Below are 16,389 nucleotides of genomic sequence, written 5' to 3'. Positions count from 1 at the left end.
CATCTTGGCTTGTTTAATTTAAACTAACTATCATGCTTTAATAATTTTTCATCAAAAGCCTGTGCCAGACTGGGACCTGTGCAGGTGTTGTTGTAGGTGTTTGAGTGTGAATGTGAGAAAAAAAATGGGAAGACAAGGAGAAACTGTCTTGAGCATGCCCAGAGCCAGGGGCAGAAATTAAATCCTCATTATGATCTGGCACCAACCTTCTCCACTCTCTTCATGTGTGTGTGTGTGTGTGTGTGTGTGTGTGTGTGTGTGTGTGTGTGTGTGTGTGTGTGTGTGTGTGTGTGTGTGTGTGTGTGTGTGCGTGTGCGTGTGCGTGTGCGTGTGCGTCTAACTCTAGATGGCACAAATAATATAACAGAACAGCACAATCTTGACTTTGTTTGAAGATCATAAACCCTTTTTAAAAGCTTCCTTCGTGCATATTCACGTCTAAGGCAGTTGATCAAGTGTAAGCAACAAAGATTACATGCAAATAAGGTTGTTTGTTAATTAATAAAACATTTTTCAAACATAAAATGCATGATTACATACAATAAATGTAAAACTAAAGCCCATGTTAACAGAATTAACTTCACTGCAGAATGAGCTGTTATATAATAACAGCAGGATGCACATCAACGCTAGTCATGCACCATATGGCAGTAAATGTTCCCTTTCGCATTTTCTTTTATTATAATTATGTATAAAAACTGAGCTTGCATGTGAGACAAATATTTAAAGAAACAGTTTAACACTTTGGAAAAAAATGCTTGTATATTAGATGTTTTAAAATAAAGTTAGATTATAAGATCTATCCCACCCACCAAGGTAACTTCCTGAAGTCTCTGCTGTTGCTTTCCGTTCCCATGAGCCCACTAAATGCCGGTAACTGTCATAAAAACTACAAATGATTGTTCAAACATTTGATTATCTACATGATTTAAATAATGCAACAAGTAACAGTTAAATGAGTGTACCTTGCTGGTAGGGGCTCCTGTTGTACTTAGAGTCAGGCTATCAATTTCACCCTTTTTCAAGTTTTCAAGCAAGTCAATTTAGCTAAGCAGCAGCATACAATTGACCACAGTTGTACAGAAATGAGATTGGTATATAGTGTTCACCCAATTCTATGTGAAAAAACAATTACATGTATCGTCCAAAAATATCTCTCTGCTCCTGTTACTTGTAGTCGGACCCAAATCTGACTGGGTTCACATTCTATATGCAGAAAAAACAGAACCCTGTTTTAAAGCACTGATCACCAGACTGGTGATCACTTATCTCATACCTTAGATTATTTTCAAATACACATTCATACAGATCAGGTATGTGTTTAAATGTTTAATAAATAGCCAATCAGATTGTTGCTCTTTAAATAAATAACCATACTTCTGACTTTTTTTTACATTAAAGGCCACAGCAGCACCAAAACCTAAAAATACAATTAAACAGATAATGCCTGGAAAGACCAAAGAAAATAATAAAGAGAACATTATCCAACTTTCTCTCTGTCTCACACACACATGCACACACTCACGTACAATATCACACAGTTAATACCCAAAATAATGTTTTTTTACAAGATAAAAAGAGAAACATTTTCAAACATCCCCAACAGCTAGTTGACTGTCTGGATGTCTATGCTAACTGACAATAAAGACAGCCAATTACCTGAGCTACAGGACTTTGATTGATTTATTGACTGTTTAATAAAGTGACTGATTATCACCTATCACTGTTATAGCGAGTGATGTTTTGGGAAAACAGCCTTAAAATAACCACTTATTAGAATGATGGATTGATTTACTTGTTTGATAACTGCTCAGCTCTGCAATCTTCCAAGTTTGCCCCAAGGCTTTAAATGTGACTTTCTGAATTAGCACTATAATTTTTTTACTCCAGTGTCACACGTAACAAATCCAAACCAGTTGAATTCCTATGCTAACAAAGCATGTAATATCAACAGGGTAAAGTTTTCATTCAGCTGAGCACAGAGGTGACACATTGACTGTAAACCTGACGACAGAGGAAGAGAGAGTGTGGTGACTCTAGTGAAGCTGTGTTTACAGATGCTGCAGCTTAGCTTTGCCGGTACAAGCTGATAAATGTTTCAGAATATGAGTCAACAACTAGAGCATGCATTGCTGTTTGGAGAAGCCCTGTGCTCTGTACCTATGCATGTGCCTCAGGTGGAAACAGCCTGTGTTATTAATATTTACTTCTCTGGTTGTGAGACCACGCTAGGTTTGCATGGGGCCTTTAAAGATGCAGATATTTTCTAAAAATAAAGAGGCAACCTGTTTTTCTCATGGCGTTAGTTGAAATTATCTGTCTAAATGTCCCTAAGTTGTAGCCTTGAAATTCTATATTTAAGTTACTCAAAATGCTGACGCAAAACAAGATGTGGAAGAAAAACTGGGTGCACGGACTTGAGTTCTCTTACAGAGCATTCAGGGTGGATGTTGGCGCAAACCTACTAAATATTTAAAAAACTCAAAAGTACTGGTGTCTCCCCCAAATTCATTCAGCAGTCGTGGGCCACAACATTCAGAAAAGTGCTTCTAAAAGTATTAAAATAATAAAGTAAAAGAGCGCGTTTTCCAAATACCCGCAGCAAAAAGTATCAGTTCAGAAAACACTGCTTGCATTGAGTGCTGCGTCCTGCATTTTGCTCACATAGTGGAGCTGCAACAGCTTGTTAAGTGTGTCAAACTCTACTGAAACCTGGAGTAAAGCAATTGTTACCAGAGTCTCACAGGCAAAATCTAAAAATTGACCACCCCCCCTCCCCCCATCTTTCCCTTTTCTCTCCAGCTCCTCTTCTTTCCTCACTAGTGGAAGCTTTCAGCAAAAAAAAAAAAACACTACTCTTTAATAATTTGTATTCATGTGTCATCTTGCTGGCTATGGGCACTTTTGGCTCTCAGATATGGCTGCTGAACTAACAAATGTACTTAAACAGCGTCAACGGAAATGCAGCAAAACAAGCACGACAGGCTAAAAAGCGAGATATCAGCAAAATAATCATCAAACAGGAAAAGTAGGAGGCACATGCAAAATGTTACGTCAGTGATAAAAGTGCACAGCTGCCTAAAAGAAGCATGATGTGTTTATGGTTTCCTTCCTTGCTAGAAATTGATTCTGTTTAATGCCTCTTTCTGGTCAATTTGCATCTCTGTAAAAGTTTTTTTTTGTCTTTTTTAGTTTTTTGCATTTCATATGTGATCCTTTGTTTCAAATTGTGATTGATTTGCATTTATAGCAATTTTTGTCTCTTTCTAATGTGTTGTTTTGGTGAGATTGCATCTCTTAATTGTAGTTTCCCATCTTTCTGTGGTTATTTTATGTGTTTTTGGTAGTTAATTCACATCTCTTTGATCTTATTGTGCATCTCTTTGTAGATAATTTTGCAATCTTTGTGGTTGTTTCATGTTTCTTTGTTGACATTGTATGTCTCTTTGATATCATTTTGCATCTCTTTGAAGTTAGTTTGTGTCTCTTTGCTGACATTTTGCATCTCCTTGTAGACACATTTGCAATCTTTGTAGTTGTTTCATGTCTCTTTGTTGGTATTATGTCACTTTGATGTCATTCTGCATCTCTTTGTAGTTAGTTTGTGTCTCTTGTGACTTTTTTTGATTTGACAGCCCATTGCTAAGGGCTTTTTTTTGTAAAGTTAATCAAACAAGGTTGGCCTGTTGGGATACCCATGAATGCCCTCATGTGATATGAAGTCTTTGATATGTGCTCAGAAACATACAACACATCCTGAGGCTGACTGGTAGTTAACATATGTTCACTGAGGTTGAATAGCAACAACCTGTTTGGCACTAAGATAACTGACCTCCAGCTTTCCTCTCAACAGGAGAGACTTCAATGAGTCGCTTCAAGTCTTCAAGCCTTTGTGTCTGTATGGTTTCTTCTGTATAATCCATCTGAAGAGCAGGTTTGTTTCTGCTGTCACTGTGCGTCAGTGTGTGTGTGTTTCTAACACACTAAATTCCCCCTGCCTGGTCAGAACAGTTGTAGCAACACGTCAGGTCCCCAGTCCATAGCCGTCTGAGCCACAGCAAATACAGCTGCCCCGAGCGTGGCCGACAGCCCCCACACCGCCATCTTCACCATCCTGTTCCCCTTCCCCCACAGCAGGCCTCGGTCCCGGGGCAAATCTGCTTCCAAGCCTGAGTGTCGGGAGGACATGAGCACAGAACAAGGAGGGAGGGGGGTCAGACCGTGAGGAGCAGACACATGAAAGGGTCAAGTGGATTCAAAGTGCTGGAAGCTTAACCAAAGAGGGAGCAGGCGGAAATTTGTGACTGGGATTAAAAACAAAAAGGGGTCGAAGGATGTCAAACACTGGGTAGAACAGGACGGGCCAAAACCTTTAACGCACAATAGTAAGTTATGTGTTACAAAGCCAGTCCTGCTCCATTATATTTACCAGGAAGTGTTCTTCATTCATTCACTAGATGCTCAAATAGTTATAAATGCCACTGACCACTGGCTGCAGTTAATATTCATTATCCTTTAAAAAACCTCTTCTATTCATTACAGCTCTGCTAATGTGAGGATTCAACCAGACATTTTACAACTAGCCAAAACAACAACTACTTATTTAAGTCTAACCTGCAGCTTGTCATATTTTATTGATTTATAATATATTTCTGATGGAGTTGACTCACTTTGCATGATTGTTTTATACACTCTCGCCTTGCTTTTAATTAGTGCAAACATAACGATAGGTTACCACGCTTATCAGTCTCTATCAAACTCCCACCCACGGGCTTGTTATGACTGTATGTGCACTCAGCTATGAGGCTGTTTTTCCTGAGTAGGGAGCAACAATTGTCTTAGCAATATAATTATGATAAAAACTGATAACTAAACACACTATCAATTGCAAAAATCAGATATTCTTGTATGGTGGCCTACTTTGGAAGAACACTTGAGGATGCAACTTGACAATCGCAGTTTCCTGAAGCAAATAAGGTGTGACTTGTGAGCAAAGAGTGCAAGTTTTTCCTGTACACACACTTCTATTAAATCTAGACATTTTTGCCTTCTTACTCTGATGTTCTTTCGTCTCTGCTGCTGCTGCCGATTCAGCCTTCATACCATTTATACAGCCAGTGTAACAGAGGTGTAACAGTCCCACCACGAGAAGGCTGAGTAAAAGAGGCCAAGATGCATCGCTAACAGACTTAAAACAATGGTGTTAAAGTAACTGAGCTCTAATGATTCCTCAACACCAAAGTTTGGATGTGCTGGAAAAAAAGCTGGTTTAAGTTATTTATAGTTTTTTACCAACTCAGAGTGCATAAACTGCTGATGAAACTTTGTCTGTTTTACTGTAATTTCCTGATTTTCACTCCCAGGTGGGTCTTCTGTAACCACTGCTCAGTTTTTGTTAAGAGTTCAGTTTTGAGTCATATCCACAATGACTATTAACCCCTTTCCTTTTCTGCCATGGTGAAATCATGATGTGCTTTAGATCACAGTCTCTCTGTCCGTTATGATTTTCATTTTGGATGCTCCTAAATGAATTGTGATGAAACTGCAGGGATGATGTGCATCAGTTTTAATAAGACACTGTTTGGCCTGAGGGGAATGTTACAGAGTATTTTTGTTTGCCAGTACATCGCAGTCAATGTCAGATGCTGCTGATCAGATTTTCATAAAACCTACAGGAATAAAGCATCTCTTTGTTCTGTTGTGGCATGTTTAAATATGCATTTGATTGGTCTAAAGGGGGAACTGCATCTATTGTTTACTTGTTATTGATTGGCCCAAAGGAAAGCAGTGTTTGGGGAGATGGCAGATTCACAGTTACCTTGTTCTGAAGAATTTTAGATATGATGACCCGTCAAACTCATTTGATGGGCAGATTGCAATGTATGGTTTGACAATCTTACACTCACAATCAATTTAACAGCAACTTCAGAGAGTATCAAGCGAGAATTCAGTTTTCTGTACGGCTTGTGCACGCAGAGCCCTTCTTCAGGGTCACTAATAAGATTAATGTAACTATTTTTACCGTGTCTGGAGGCAGTGGAGCCCTGGGCCTTGGTGAGTCGTTGGAGAACAGAGTCGGGCCTCTGGTGGAGGGTGGAGAGCTGAAATGCCTTGAAGGTGCTGATGGACAGACTGGGGGGAGAAAACAGAGGGAGAAGAGGATGGAGAAACAGAGAGAGGATGGAGGGAAGGGAGAGGTTGTTAGTTGAGGGTGGAGGACAAAGTCAGGGCAAAGGTGAATCGTTGATGGTTTGGGATTACATGAAGAAGAGGACTGGCGGATGGATGAAGACAGTGAGGCGAAAAGTTAGAGTCTATATGATCGATATTTAACTCAGTAGCTCTTGTATGTACTGTATCAAAGTTATGGGAGTGATGCATTGTGAGGCAGTAGTATCTTTCAGGATGAGTCAGTCAAGGCCTCGTGTCAGTGATGTCACCTCCTCTACTAAACAATGGTTGTGAGTAAAACTGAAGGACACTAACAGAGAGCGGATCACTGGTGGAGAGACTTTAAACACAAAAAGAGAGCAGCTATGTATCAAATGTTTCCTTCTCAATCATAAAAAATATTGAGAAATGGTCACATGCATGGTTACACGCACAGGCACACACGCCAAATGTCCTGAGTGTTCACAGTGCCACTTTGCCTGGTTGTGCTTTTAGAGCACACCCTGATGGTAGCTGATGGAATTGCATCAAACCAACTTGAGTCCTCATGCAGCATCTGCATATTTTTTCATGTGATGCACTTTTGTATGACAGACATTTGATATGATCTATCCTAAGTCAAGTTTTTGTCACATGCTTTCCTACAAGGTTGAATCTCAGTAAGATTTATGTGTCCAAGCTTCCTTAGTTACACAATAACAGGTGTAAAACAGAGATATAATATTGAGAAACAGTTGCATTAGTTTAGTTATTTTTAGGGCTGCTAGCGTTTAGCAATTAAGGCTGGAAATCAATGCTTTTTTTTTTTCAATTGCATGTTATTTTGTCCCTTTTGGCACACCATAGTTAGGCCACCAACTGACTTCCTGCTGCTGCCCTGATGAAAAATAAAAACACTGATTCCTTTAATGGTTATAAGATAAAGTAATATGAACTTTGTGTCACACAGAATTTAAATATCACCAAAGAACTTTAAGTTTGAGCTACCACCTACAAGGCAAACAAATAAATCAGACTGGGAAACATATCGCAAATAGCCGGAAGAGTTCTATTATGGAGTGTGGGAATTGCTACAGTCCTGTCGATGACACCAAATCAAAGAAGTTAACTAAAAAAAAAAAAACTTTCCTAAATGGGTGACAAGTTAACTCAGCAAAATAATGGAATTTTAAACCTTGAATTGAAAGAGCGATCTACTATTGAATTGCAGTGATTAAATAAGACAGAAATAAATTAGCATTTGACCGCCCCCATTATTTTTTAAGAAATGTGCTTATGTCTTGCAAACTTGCTTGGCAATGCAAGAAGTTAATATATGTAAATAATACAACAGGTTTTACATTTTATCCCCAGATGTTTGATTTAAACAAAGAAAATCTCAACAGGAATAAACTGTACATAATTATGATTAGGACTTAGGTTAATGAACCTTATTCAAACATGTGAATGCATCAAATAAACATTAATTTTTTAAATGTTTCTCCTTAGTGTTTTCATTTGACAGTTTAAGTCAATTTTAGTGATTGAACATTTTCTGTGTCAGCTGTTGTCCCCTCACCTCTTGCGAGACTGCAGGGCTGCCCTCTTGGCCAGCAGGGATGGAGGATACTGGTCGAACAGATCCTGGGCCTGGCCAATCAGAAGTTCGTACGGGAGATCCTGTGGGATGCGGGAGAGGAGGTGGTGGACCATGGCCATGTCACACTCTGTCTGCTTCACCTCCTTCTCTCTGTGCAACACAATCTGAGGAGGAGGACAAGAGGGCTTTAACACTAGTTACATATAGCAAACTGTACACTGAGCAGTTTCAGTGACGCTGAAGAAACAGAGCGAGCAGGCAGATGAAGAGTTAAACGTCCCCTGCTGTGCTCTGCACTCAGCCTTGGAGGAAACATGAACTACATTCTGCTTTGTTGTTTCTCACACTTCAAACAGAACTCTCCCTTTGCCCAGCCCCTTCACAATCACACAAACACACACATCCTCTCATACAAACAAGCTAAATGTACACTCTAATTAACATGCAGGAAACACATCAGTTTAAAAAATCCTCCTGATATTGAAATACTCACCTTAAATATGAAACATGTGAACGCACAAAATCAAATATTGTCTTTGACTAAGATGGACAAAGAGACAGATTACAAACATCAGTCCGCTTCTTGTCATCCTGTTTCCAGATGCTGTCTCTTCCCTCTCTTTTATCACTCCCTCTTTCTCTCTCATCTGTTCATTAGGAGGTATCTAATTAACTAGTCAGGCCACCTCACAGTTCCCTGGCTCATTGTGTGCAAGAGTCTATGTGTGTTGCAGTCTGTATTCATGTGCGAACATCCAGGCCAAACGGAACAAAAGTCACCCTCGCCTGTCGTTCATTTCCTGCTCGCTTCCTTCTTACCGTAGCAGCGAGGTAGATGGGCATCAGCGGGTGTGAGGCCAGGAAGAAGTCATACAGTCTTAGAGTGTGTTTGAACTCCGACAGCACATGGCCGAACCAGGTGATGAGCCAGGACAGCGCGAAGATGGTTCCGACCTCGGCTCTATCAGATGGGATGTGAAGAGACAAAATGAAGCACGTGCTTTAAATGTTACCCGTGTCATTTTCATTCAAGCTTTACTGGTCTAGAAAAGCCCAGCTGGTATCAACCATCTCTCTTTATGACTATCTCAGCCAAAAACATAATAATTTCAAGAAGAGATGTATTTTGATGTCGCTTAACGATCTAGCAAACGTACCTTTCAAAATAAAAGTACATATGTTACCAAAATATAAATTAAGTTACTCAGAGGTAAGATAGTAGAAGGCAAAATAAAAGCATAGAAACATCAGTTGAATGTGACATATCCTCTCTTGTGCTTGAACATTACCTAGATTACTATACCTTGAAAAACAAATTGTGAACATAGCATTATGAATCTCTTGCAGGGAGGCAGCTGAACAAAGTGGTGCGAAAAGCATCAAACATCACCAGGTTTGAGGTCTCATCCTTGGCAGAAATCTACAAGGCCTGGCTACAAACGAAAGGCCTTGAGATCTTAAAGATTGACCGCCACTTTATCTTTGTCCTCTCTCATAAAAGACTGAGAAGCATTAAAACAACAACCAGATTTCAGAACAGTACATACCCCTGAGCTGTCCTTCTCCTAAACACTTTGGATCTTGCACTTTAGGCCATTTTGAAGGTTTTAATCTTCTGAAGGTTCATTGTTTTGTCCCTTGTTTATTGCTCTTTTATTACTTTATTCTTTTTAATAGATCAGATTTGAATTATGTATTTGTTTTTATCTTTGGAATGTATTTGGAGTTAGTGTTTCTTTGTTTGTGTAGCATTCGAATACATCAACATGGCAATTTCTATTGAATTGAATCCCGAGTTGAGAGTATCATTACATCCCTACTGTATAATATGCTGTATTGATTTTAGGCACAAGATACAGAGTGTAAAAATTAATGACCTAAACAGACTTTGAGATATCCTCAGCTTTGAATGATCGCCAAAATGTTTCTGGACTTTCTAAAAGAACATCTTCTGCTGTTCAAACTATCAGACAAGCCTTAAATCAGTTTGCACCACAGCTTTTCCCTTAAAAATCCACCTGACCACAGATAACTGTAATGATATAACTACGGCTATTTTCTCTAAAGCATCTCAAGAACCACTGAAAACATCTTGCAACTGTTTGCACAAGCAGAGTTGTACTGTCCCTGTTTTCAACACTGAACACTGACTTGTCTGGCTTCATCAAAGCATCATGAAATCTCGTGGCTGCAGATTTACCCATAATCACATCAGTTGCTGAAAATTTGGCCTTCTTGGTCTTAAGGGAAACATTTTCTTTTTGCATTCACACATTGTTCAAACTCTCCTCCTCTCCTCCCTGTCTGTCTTTGATGTGTGTTGTGCTGACAGAAATAGGCGGTTATTTTTGACAGAGTCTCCAGTAAATTGGATACTCTTAGCAGTTGCTGATAAATATTGGATAGGACCATTCAGGGAGGAAGAAGGATAAGTACAAGAGGAAGAGAGAAAGAGAGAGGAGTGAAAGGAAGCCAGTGGGAGTGATGGATGGGGGAGGGGTAAAGAAAGGGAGCAAAGGGCAGGGAACATGTATGATGAGAGGGACATAAAAATGAAATGGGAGAGAGAGAACATAAAGGAACAAAAGATATGTGGGAGCAGGAGGGAAAGGAAAGGGGAATAATAAGAGGAGGTTAAGATGAGAAGGGAGGTTAGGGGAGGCGGAAGAGAGCATTCCAAACTTTGAAGTGGGGTGTTGTTTCCCCTGATGTCTCTGCAAGTACAATGTCTGAATTCTAAGTTCCATTATTATTAGTGTGGAGATGTGTTGTTTGCAGATATGCAGCTTCACAGCACTGCAAACACCAAGACAGCAAAGGTATTGCACGTGCAGCTTTAAAGCCACACTCCTAATATCAAATTTCAGTGGCAGGTTGTTTCCTAAAAGGCTGTTTTATGTTTGCTTCAATAAGCTGCAAAAAAGATCAGGAGTCATTTTCTGGCTAATTAAACCTTACAAATAAAGGTAAATGTTTTGCACACCTCTGTGGGACAGAAAAGCCTCTGAAACAGCTGCCCGACCATCTGATACTAAAACTCCCCAATGAGACCATTACTGAGGCTTTTCCAACAGAGTTCTAACTCTAAAACCAAACACTCTCAAGGGCCTCCCCTGAGAAGATGGCATGTGAAGATCAACACTTTAACGCCCTCTAGTGGAGGTTACCCACATCACATGAGGTCCAAAGTCACTGATTTAAGAGATGGTAATAAGTGAGTACAAGCATCAAATTGGTGTACCTGATCATGAAGTCATGTAGTTCTGTATCAACCTGTTCCAAAATAGGCATCAGGTAGTTTAATATGTGTTTGGTGCTGTCCATGGTTGGATCCATGAAATCCCTATAGACAGAGAAGATTAACAAACATTAGATGGGTTAATTGGATCAATTAAAACAAGACGGTTGTGACTTTAAGCTGATTACATGACACAATAAATAAAGAACCTGAGATGGAAGTTCGACAGTGTTTCCAGCAGGGCAATGGCCATCCGCTCCCCGACCACCAGCAGCAGAGAGACGGCCACGTCGTGGTAGCCTTGGTAGTAATGGAGCTGAGGGTTTCGTCTCAGAACCTCCAGTATGATGTCTATCAGCTGCTCCTGAAGCACGGCTCTCTCTGCCGATGGCATACCTGAGAGGGTGCCAAGAATCAGCACATTCATACAATTAAATACAATCTCTCTCTCTCTTTGATAAAAACCCAGCAGGACATTTGGACATATCAGTGTGTGCTGTTGTTTAGGATACTTTGTCTTGCAATACATGTTAATGTAAAAATATGCTATCAAAACAACAAATCCTAAAACTAACAAGGGGAAATGTCTGTGTGTGAGCTAAGTCTGATTTTTATCAAACTACTAATTATCAGAGCTTTACACAGCACCTATGCATTAAACAACCAGTTCAGCTGCCAAAAGGGCAATCCTACTTCATTACTAATACACATACACAAGACCATATTCTTTAAAACACCCTCTGATTTTTGAAAAAGAACTTAGATTTGTTTTAAGTTATATTTTGGGGCTTTTATTCCTTCATTCAGAGAGGATAGGACAGTAGACAGAACAGGAAACTGAAAAAGAGAGAGCAGGGAGTGGCATGCGGAAAGGGAGCTACTGGTTGGAATCGACCCTGTGCCACCAGCTTGAGGACCATGGCCTCTGTGTGTGTGGGGCGCAGGACTTCACCACAAGGCCAAACAAGAATTTTTCACAGTTATCATTCAGACTTTTCTTGCACTCTTACAGAGGAAACATATCTAAATCTGCTATTCTGATGCAGCTTGGGAAAACAGACAACCATTAACAAAACTAGAAAATCACTGCACTTTTTTTCTTTCTCATTTTAGTTTTTTTTTACAAAATATTTCAGCTTTTGCCTCCTTTTGGCAGAGAAGTTTTTACAACAATTCACTGGGCTCTAAATCTGTTGCCTCTCCATTAGATGGTTGACTTGCCTCTATTTCTTTCCCATCATTTGATTCTGGCTGACAACAACGGCCCTCCTTTGTGACATAAGAACCTTCTCCGGTGCAGCTTTTATTCATTTCATTAATTATTAAACCTATCACATATCTGTATGTTGCTGTAAGTGCGGGGTAGACTTTGATAAAAGGCACTGTGAGCTATGCTGCTATCCTGAAAGATAAAACACACACACATAAGCCCAGACCTTTAGGGAAGCGCTTCATGGACCTCCTGACATCCAGGACTACTTGGTTGTAGTCCTTGTGGTTCTCCCTCACATCTCGACCTGCAACAGAAGGATTTAGTTATAAGTTAGTAATATTATTAAGTGCTATACATCAAACCGGCACATATTAGAATCCATCACCACTCACCAGGTTTATGTGGTAGTTCATACACGTTGATATTCAGTAGTTTGGGCCAGACTTTCCTCCTAAGTTCATCAGTGAGCAGACCTCCTTTACCGGCTGCTGCCTTCCTCAGGGTCTCAATGTCCACCGGGTCACTGTGCGTTCAAGGAGGAAATTGGTAATGTTCGGTCCGCTCACATGGCATAAAAAACTCTTTTGTAACCAGAACTGCTCTCAAAATAAGTAAGACTTGCCATATAAAATTAGCTATTGAAGTACAAACTAACTCAAATGAGGAATTCAAGTCTCATTGAATGATTTCTAGTGCAGTGATGTTGTGCATACTTGTATAAGACGCAAAACCTTTAAGCCTGATATAACGGTATTTTAAGACATCTCACCTCTCATCAGAAAAGTTTCTTCAGTACAAAACTTGACACGAAATGTGTTCACTCTGAGTGTAAAGATGCAAACTGAGGTAGCCTTCAGAATAAGAGTCTTCAAGAACCAAGTCCAGTTGCCTTTTGGGAATTACCCTTTTTTGGATGGCTGGGAATTAAATCATTGTACATGATGTGTGTTCACATGTCTAAGCTGAAAGGACAAAGAAGACTGTTGTTTTGCTTTCATGTGTCACTTTAAATCATTAAATCTGCCTGCTAAATTCGGCATGAACTTCCCTGTGCCATTACATCAAGTCCCATGTGCCTCCTGTCACTAAAGTCTTCATGATCCTCATCACGCTATCCCTCTGGGTACATGTGAGCAATCTTCATGTGTGAAATTAGCTCAGTACAGAGTGGTGAAGGTCTATGGACCTGCCTGTGAAAAAATGCAGACCATCTAATTGTGGAACAGGGATCAACAGAAAGTGAGGCATTCCCAGTAGGGGAAAAAAAACCTGCTTTAGTGCTAATTGAGACTTCGGATTTTTATTTTTGTATAGCAGAACTTCAGTGTTTCTTGAACATGCATTATCACAAAATCAATACGTCCTTCTCGTGTTATTCAAATCAGAATAAGGAGAAAGAAACTTAGCGAGCACAAGTCTCTGGTTATTTGTTTTCTCACCTGATCAGAGCCTGGTGGATCTCACCCAACTTCTGTTTCTTTCCACAATCTGGTTCTGTAAAAAAAGGAGAGGTTGAAAGAAAAATTTGAGAGGCAAAAGAAAGACAGGGAGAGATAAGTAAAGAGTACAAAGAGGAATTGAGACATTACAGAGGGTGTGCAAAGAGAGAGATCAGTAAAGGTAGACATGAGAAGGCGAATGATCATATAGAGCTATAAATAGAGACTGAAAATGAAATGCTAGAAACAAAGACAAACCATATGTACACAATTTGATTAGGACAGATTTTTTGTTTTACATGACTGTTGAGTGTTTGATGAAACAACTGATCATATTGCTTCTACAGAAAAAAATCATTATTTAATCTGTATTTTCTAATACTTTTAACTAATGATTGTGAAAGCCAAGGATGATCAGAAGCAAAGCTTTCCTTCTTTCTGTATCTCTGATCAAGTGCTTAGTGTAGTGGACAAAGTCAAATATCTGGGGTACATTATCAGAAATGACTTCTGTGATGATGACGATCTGCAGCGACAGTGCTGCAAACTGTATGCACAGGCTAATATGCTGGCAGGTAAATTTCCAATGTGCACAGATAATGTTAAAACAGAGCTTTTTAGAGCTTACTGTACTCCTCTTTATACTGCCCATTTGTGGTGCAGTTACAGTAGAGCTAAAGTAAAAAAGCTTCAGGCAGCATATAATGATGCATATTAAATTGTCCTTAAACTACGAAGATGGACCAGTGCACGTTGTATGTTTGTATCAAACAATGTCCCTATATTTCATGCTGTACTGAGACATTTGATGTAAAAATGTACGTATCGCTTAGCTGATTCAGAAAATGAAATTTTAAGGCAGCTCACTCAGCCCACATTAAGTGACACACAGTATTATTCTTGCTTTTGGAAACATTGGAACAAATGCCTTTTTATGCTTTAATCTTAAACTGCAAAAATATGATTTTTAATTTCTTGCTGGACATTTATTTTAATTATTTTTAGTCTTTTATATTACTCTTGTGCTGATATGGACCTATGGGTCTGAAATAAAGTATATCTATCTATCTATCTATCTATCTATCTATCTATCTATCTATCTATCTATCTATCTATCTATCTATCCCAATTAAATATCTAACATGTGTTAACATTACCACTGAAATGAATATATATCTGATCATAGTTTTCTCATAGATTTAAGTTATGTAAATGCATTGCAGGGATTGCATTTTAACTGTCTGAATAGCAAAAAGGGTTTAACAAGTACTATGAAGTGATGTCATGACTAAAAGCAGTTTTTCTTGTCTGTTATGTTCTGTTTTGTTTGTCACAGCTCATGAAATCATGCCCATATTCCTTTGTCTGGCTACTTTCCATAGTGTCCAAGTTGGCTGACATGCTGCCACGCAAGCACCCCCTGGCAGAAAGTAGTTTCAGTTTACTTGGAAAGATACAGTGTAAACAAATAGAAAACTGAGGGTTAAAAAGGTGAGAAACACTGTGCAGAACTCGTGATTCGTATTTTCTGCTTTAGTTTGTGACAGCTGGCTGATGTAAGAGCATTAAGTTCGCTGGTATTCGCCACATACACCAGCAGGACATGTGTCTACCTGTTATCTACACTTGCAATGGTTTACATGTCAACTTTCAGGCTAGGTTTGCATGTATGATAAGTGTTGTACGACTCGTCTATATTTATCTCCAGTGTATGTTTCGTGTACGCTACCTTGTTAGCTATCTGTTGGTTAACTCACCTCTTGAGACAGATACAGTCCCATTCACCACAACTCCTGCTTTTTGTTTCTTCCTCTTGAGCCTTTTCATCCCCTTTATAAACCATCAACCGAAGCCCAAACTCTGTCAAGTTCCATAGGCTGACAAACTCATTAAAATGTTACTCTTTACAGGTAAAAATATTGATACTATGTGGCTATATGTGAACGTTCTTCTCAACAGCTGTCCTGGAGCCAGACAACCTAACCGGCATGGCACCGCTGCACTGCAATTGGTCAGAACAGACACGTGACACAGTGCACGAATTCCATTGGCTGCCAGTAGAACTCGCTGCAAACTAACTTGATTGTAGTTTTTTGGCTCAATCAATCAATCAGACTTTATTTATAAAGCGCTTTTCATACAATGACATTGTAACACAAAGTGCTGTACATAAAAACAACTTCAAATAGAATAAATTAAGAAAAAGATCCCGACCCCAAACTCACCCCACAATCCTAAGGTTAAGAACACAATATGCAACAGTATTAATAAAAACAATAAAAAATAAAATAAAAAAATAAAAAGAAGTTTCTGAACGAACTGAGGAAACGCTCTCATGATATCTTAATGAGGAAAAACTGGAGGTAAAATAAGATGTTAAAACTCAAAACAGGAAATTAAAATCACCAAAGTAAAATACATTTCTAAGATAATAAAACACTAGAATATTAAACCATTTAAAGAACTTAAGATGCTAGACTTAAAATAAATAAATAAGAACATACATAAATAAAGTAGAATAAAAGTGACTAAATTTGAAGTAGATAATAAATAAATAAATAAATAAATAGATACAACTATTAAGAATAAAAATAAAACTTAGTTAAAAGCAAGACTAAAAAGGTAGGTCTTGAGTTTGCCTTTAAAATATTTATGCTCTGGGCAGATCTTGATGAAATGTGAGTGGGCTGAATGTTTTATTTTACGCCACAAAAGTATGATATATTATTTGTGACAGTTACATATTCTA

General features: G+C 38.9%; 1 protein-coding gene across 1 annotated transcript; it reads right to left on the bottom strand.

Moving 5' to 3' along the window:
* Nucleotides 1-471: 471 nt before the first annotated feature.
* zgc:63863 (uncharacterized protein LOC393372 homolog) lies at nucleotides 472-15,641 on the bottom strand. Its single transcript, XM_034705148.1, has 10 exons — nucleotides 15,398-15,641; nucleotides 13,641-13,695; nucleotides 12,594-12,724; nucleotides 12,425-12,505; nucleotides 11,198-11,384; nucleotides 10,992-11,093; nucleotides 8,570-8,711; nucleotides 7,730-7,914; nucleotides 6,023-6,132; nucleotides 472-4,169 (listed from the first exon to the last, which is right to left on the bottom strand). Exons 1-10 carry the CDS (start codon nucleotides 15,465-15,467, stop codon nucleotides 4,003-4,005), a joined length of 1,230 nt encoding a protein of 409 aa, XP_034561039.1. The 5' UTR covers nucleotides 15,468-15,641; the 3' UTR covers nucleotides 472-4,002.
* Between the last annotated feature and the right edge of the window lie 748 nt (nucleotides 15,642-16,389).

This window comes from Notolabrus celidotus, chromosome 16 (genome assembly GCF_009762535.1).
Source record: "Notolabrus celidotus isolate fNotCel1 chromosome 16, fNotCel1.pri, whole genome shotgun sequence".
Taxonomy (NCBI): Eukaryota; Metazoa; Chordata; class Actinopteri; order Labriformes; family Labridae; genus Notolabrus; species Notolabrus celidotus.
Note: the sequence above shows the minus strand (reverse complement) of the source record. Positions and strands in the feature narration are given on the sequence as shown.

Coding starts and splice junctions, on each gene's coding strand:
- zgc:63863 (XM_034705148.1), bottom strand. CDS start 15,467: ATGAAAAGGCTCAAGAGGAAGAAACAAAAAGCAGGAGTTGTGGTGAAT. Junction 7,915..8,569: donor CCATCTACCTCGCTGCTACG/GTAAGAAGGAAG, acceptor CCTCCTCCTCAG/ATTGTGTTGCACAGAGAGAA. Junction 4,170..6,022: donor CTCCACTGCCTCCAGACACG/GTAAAAATAGTT, acceptor CCCGACACTCAG/GCTTGGAAGCAGATTTGCCC.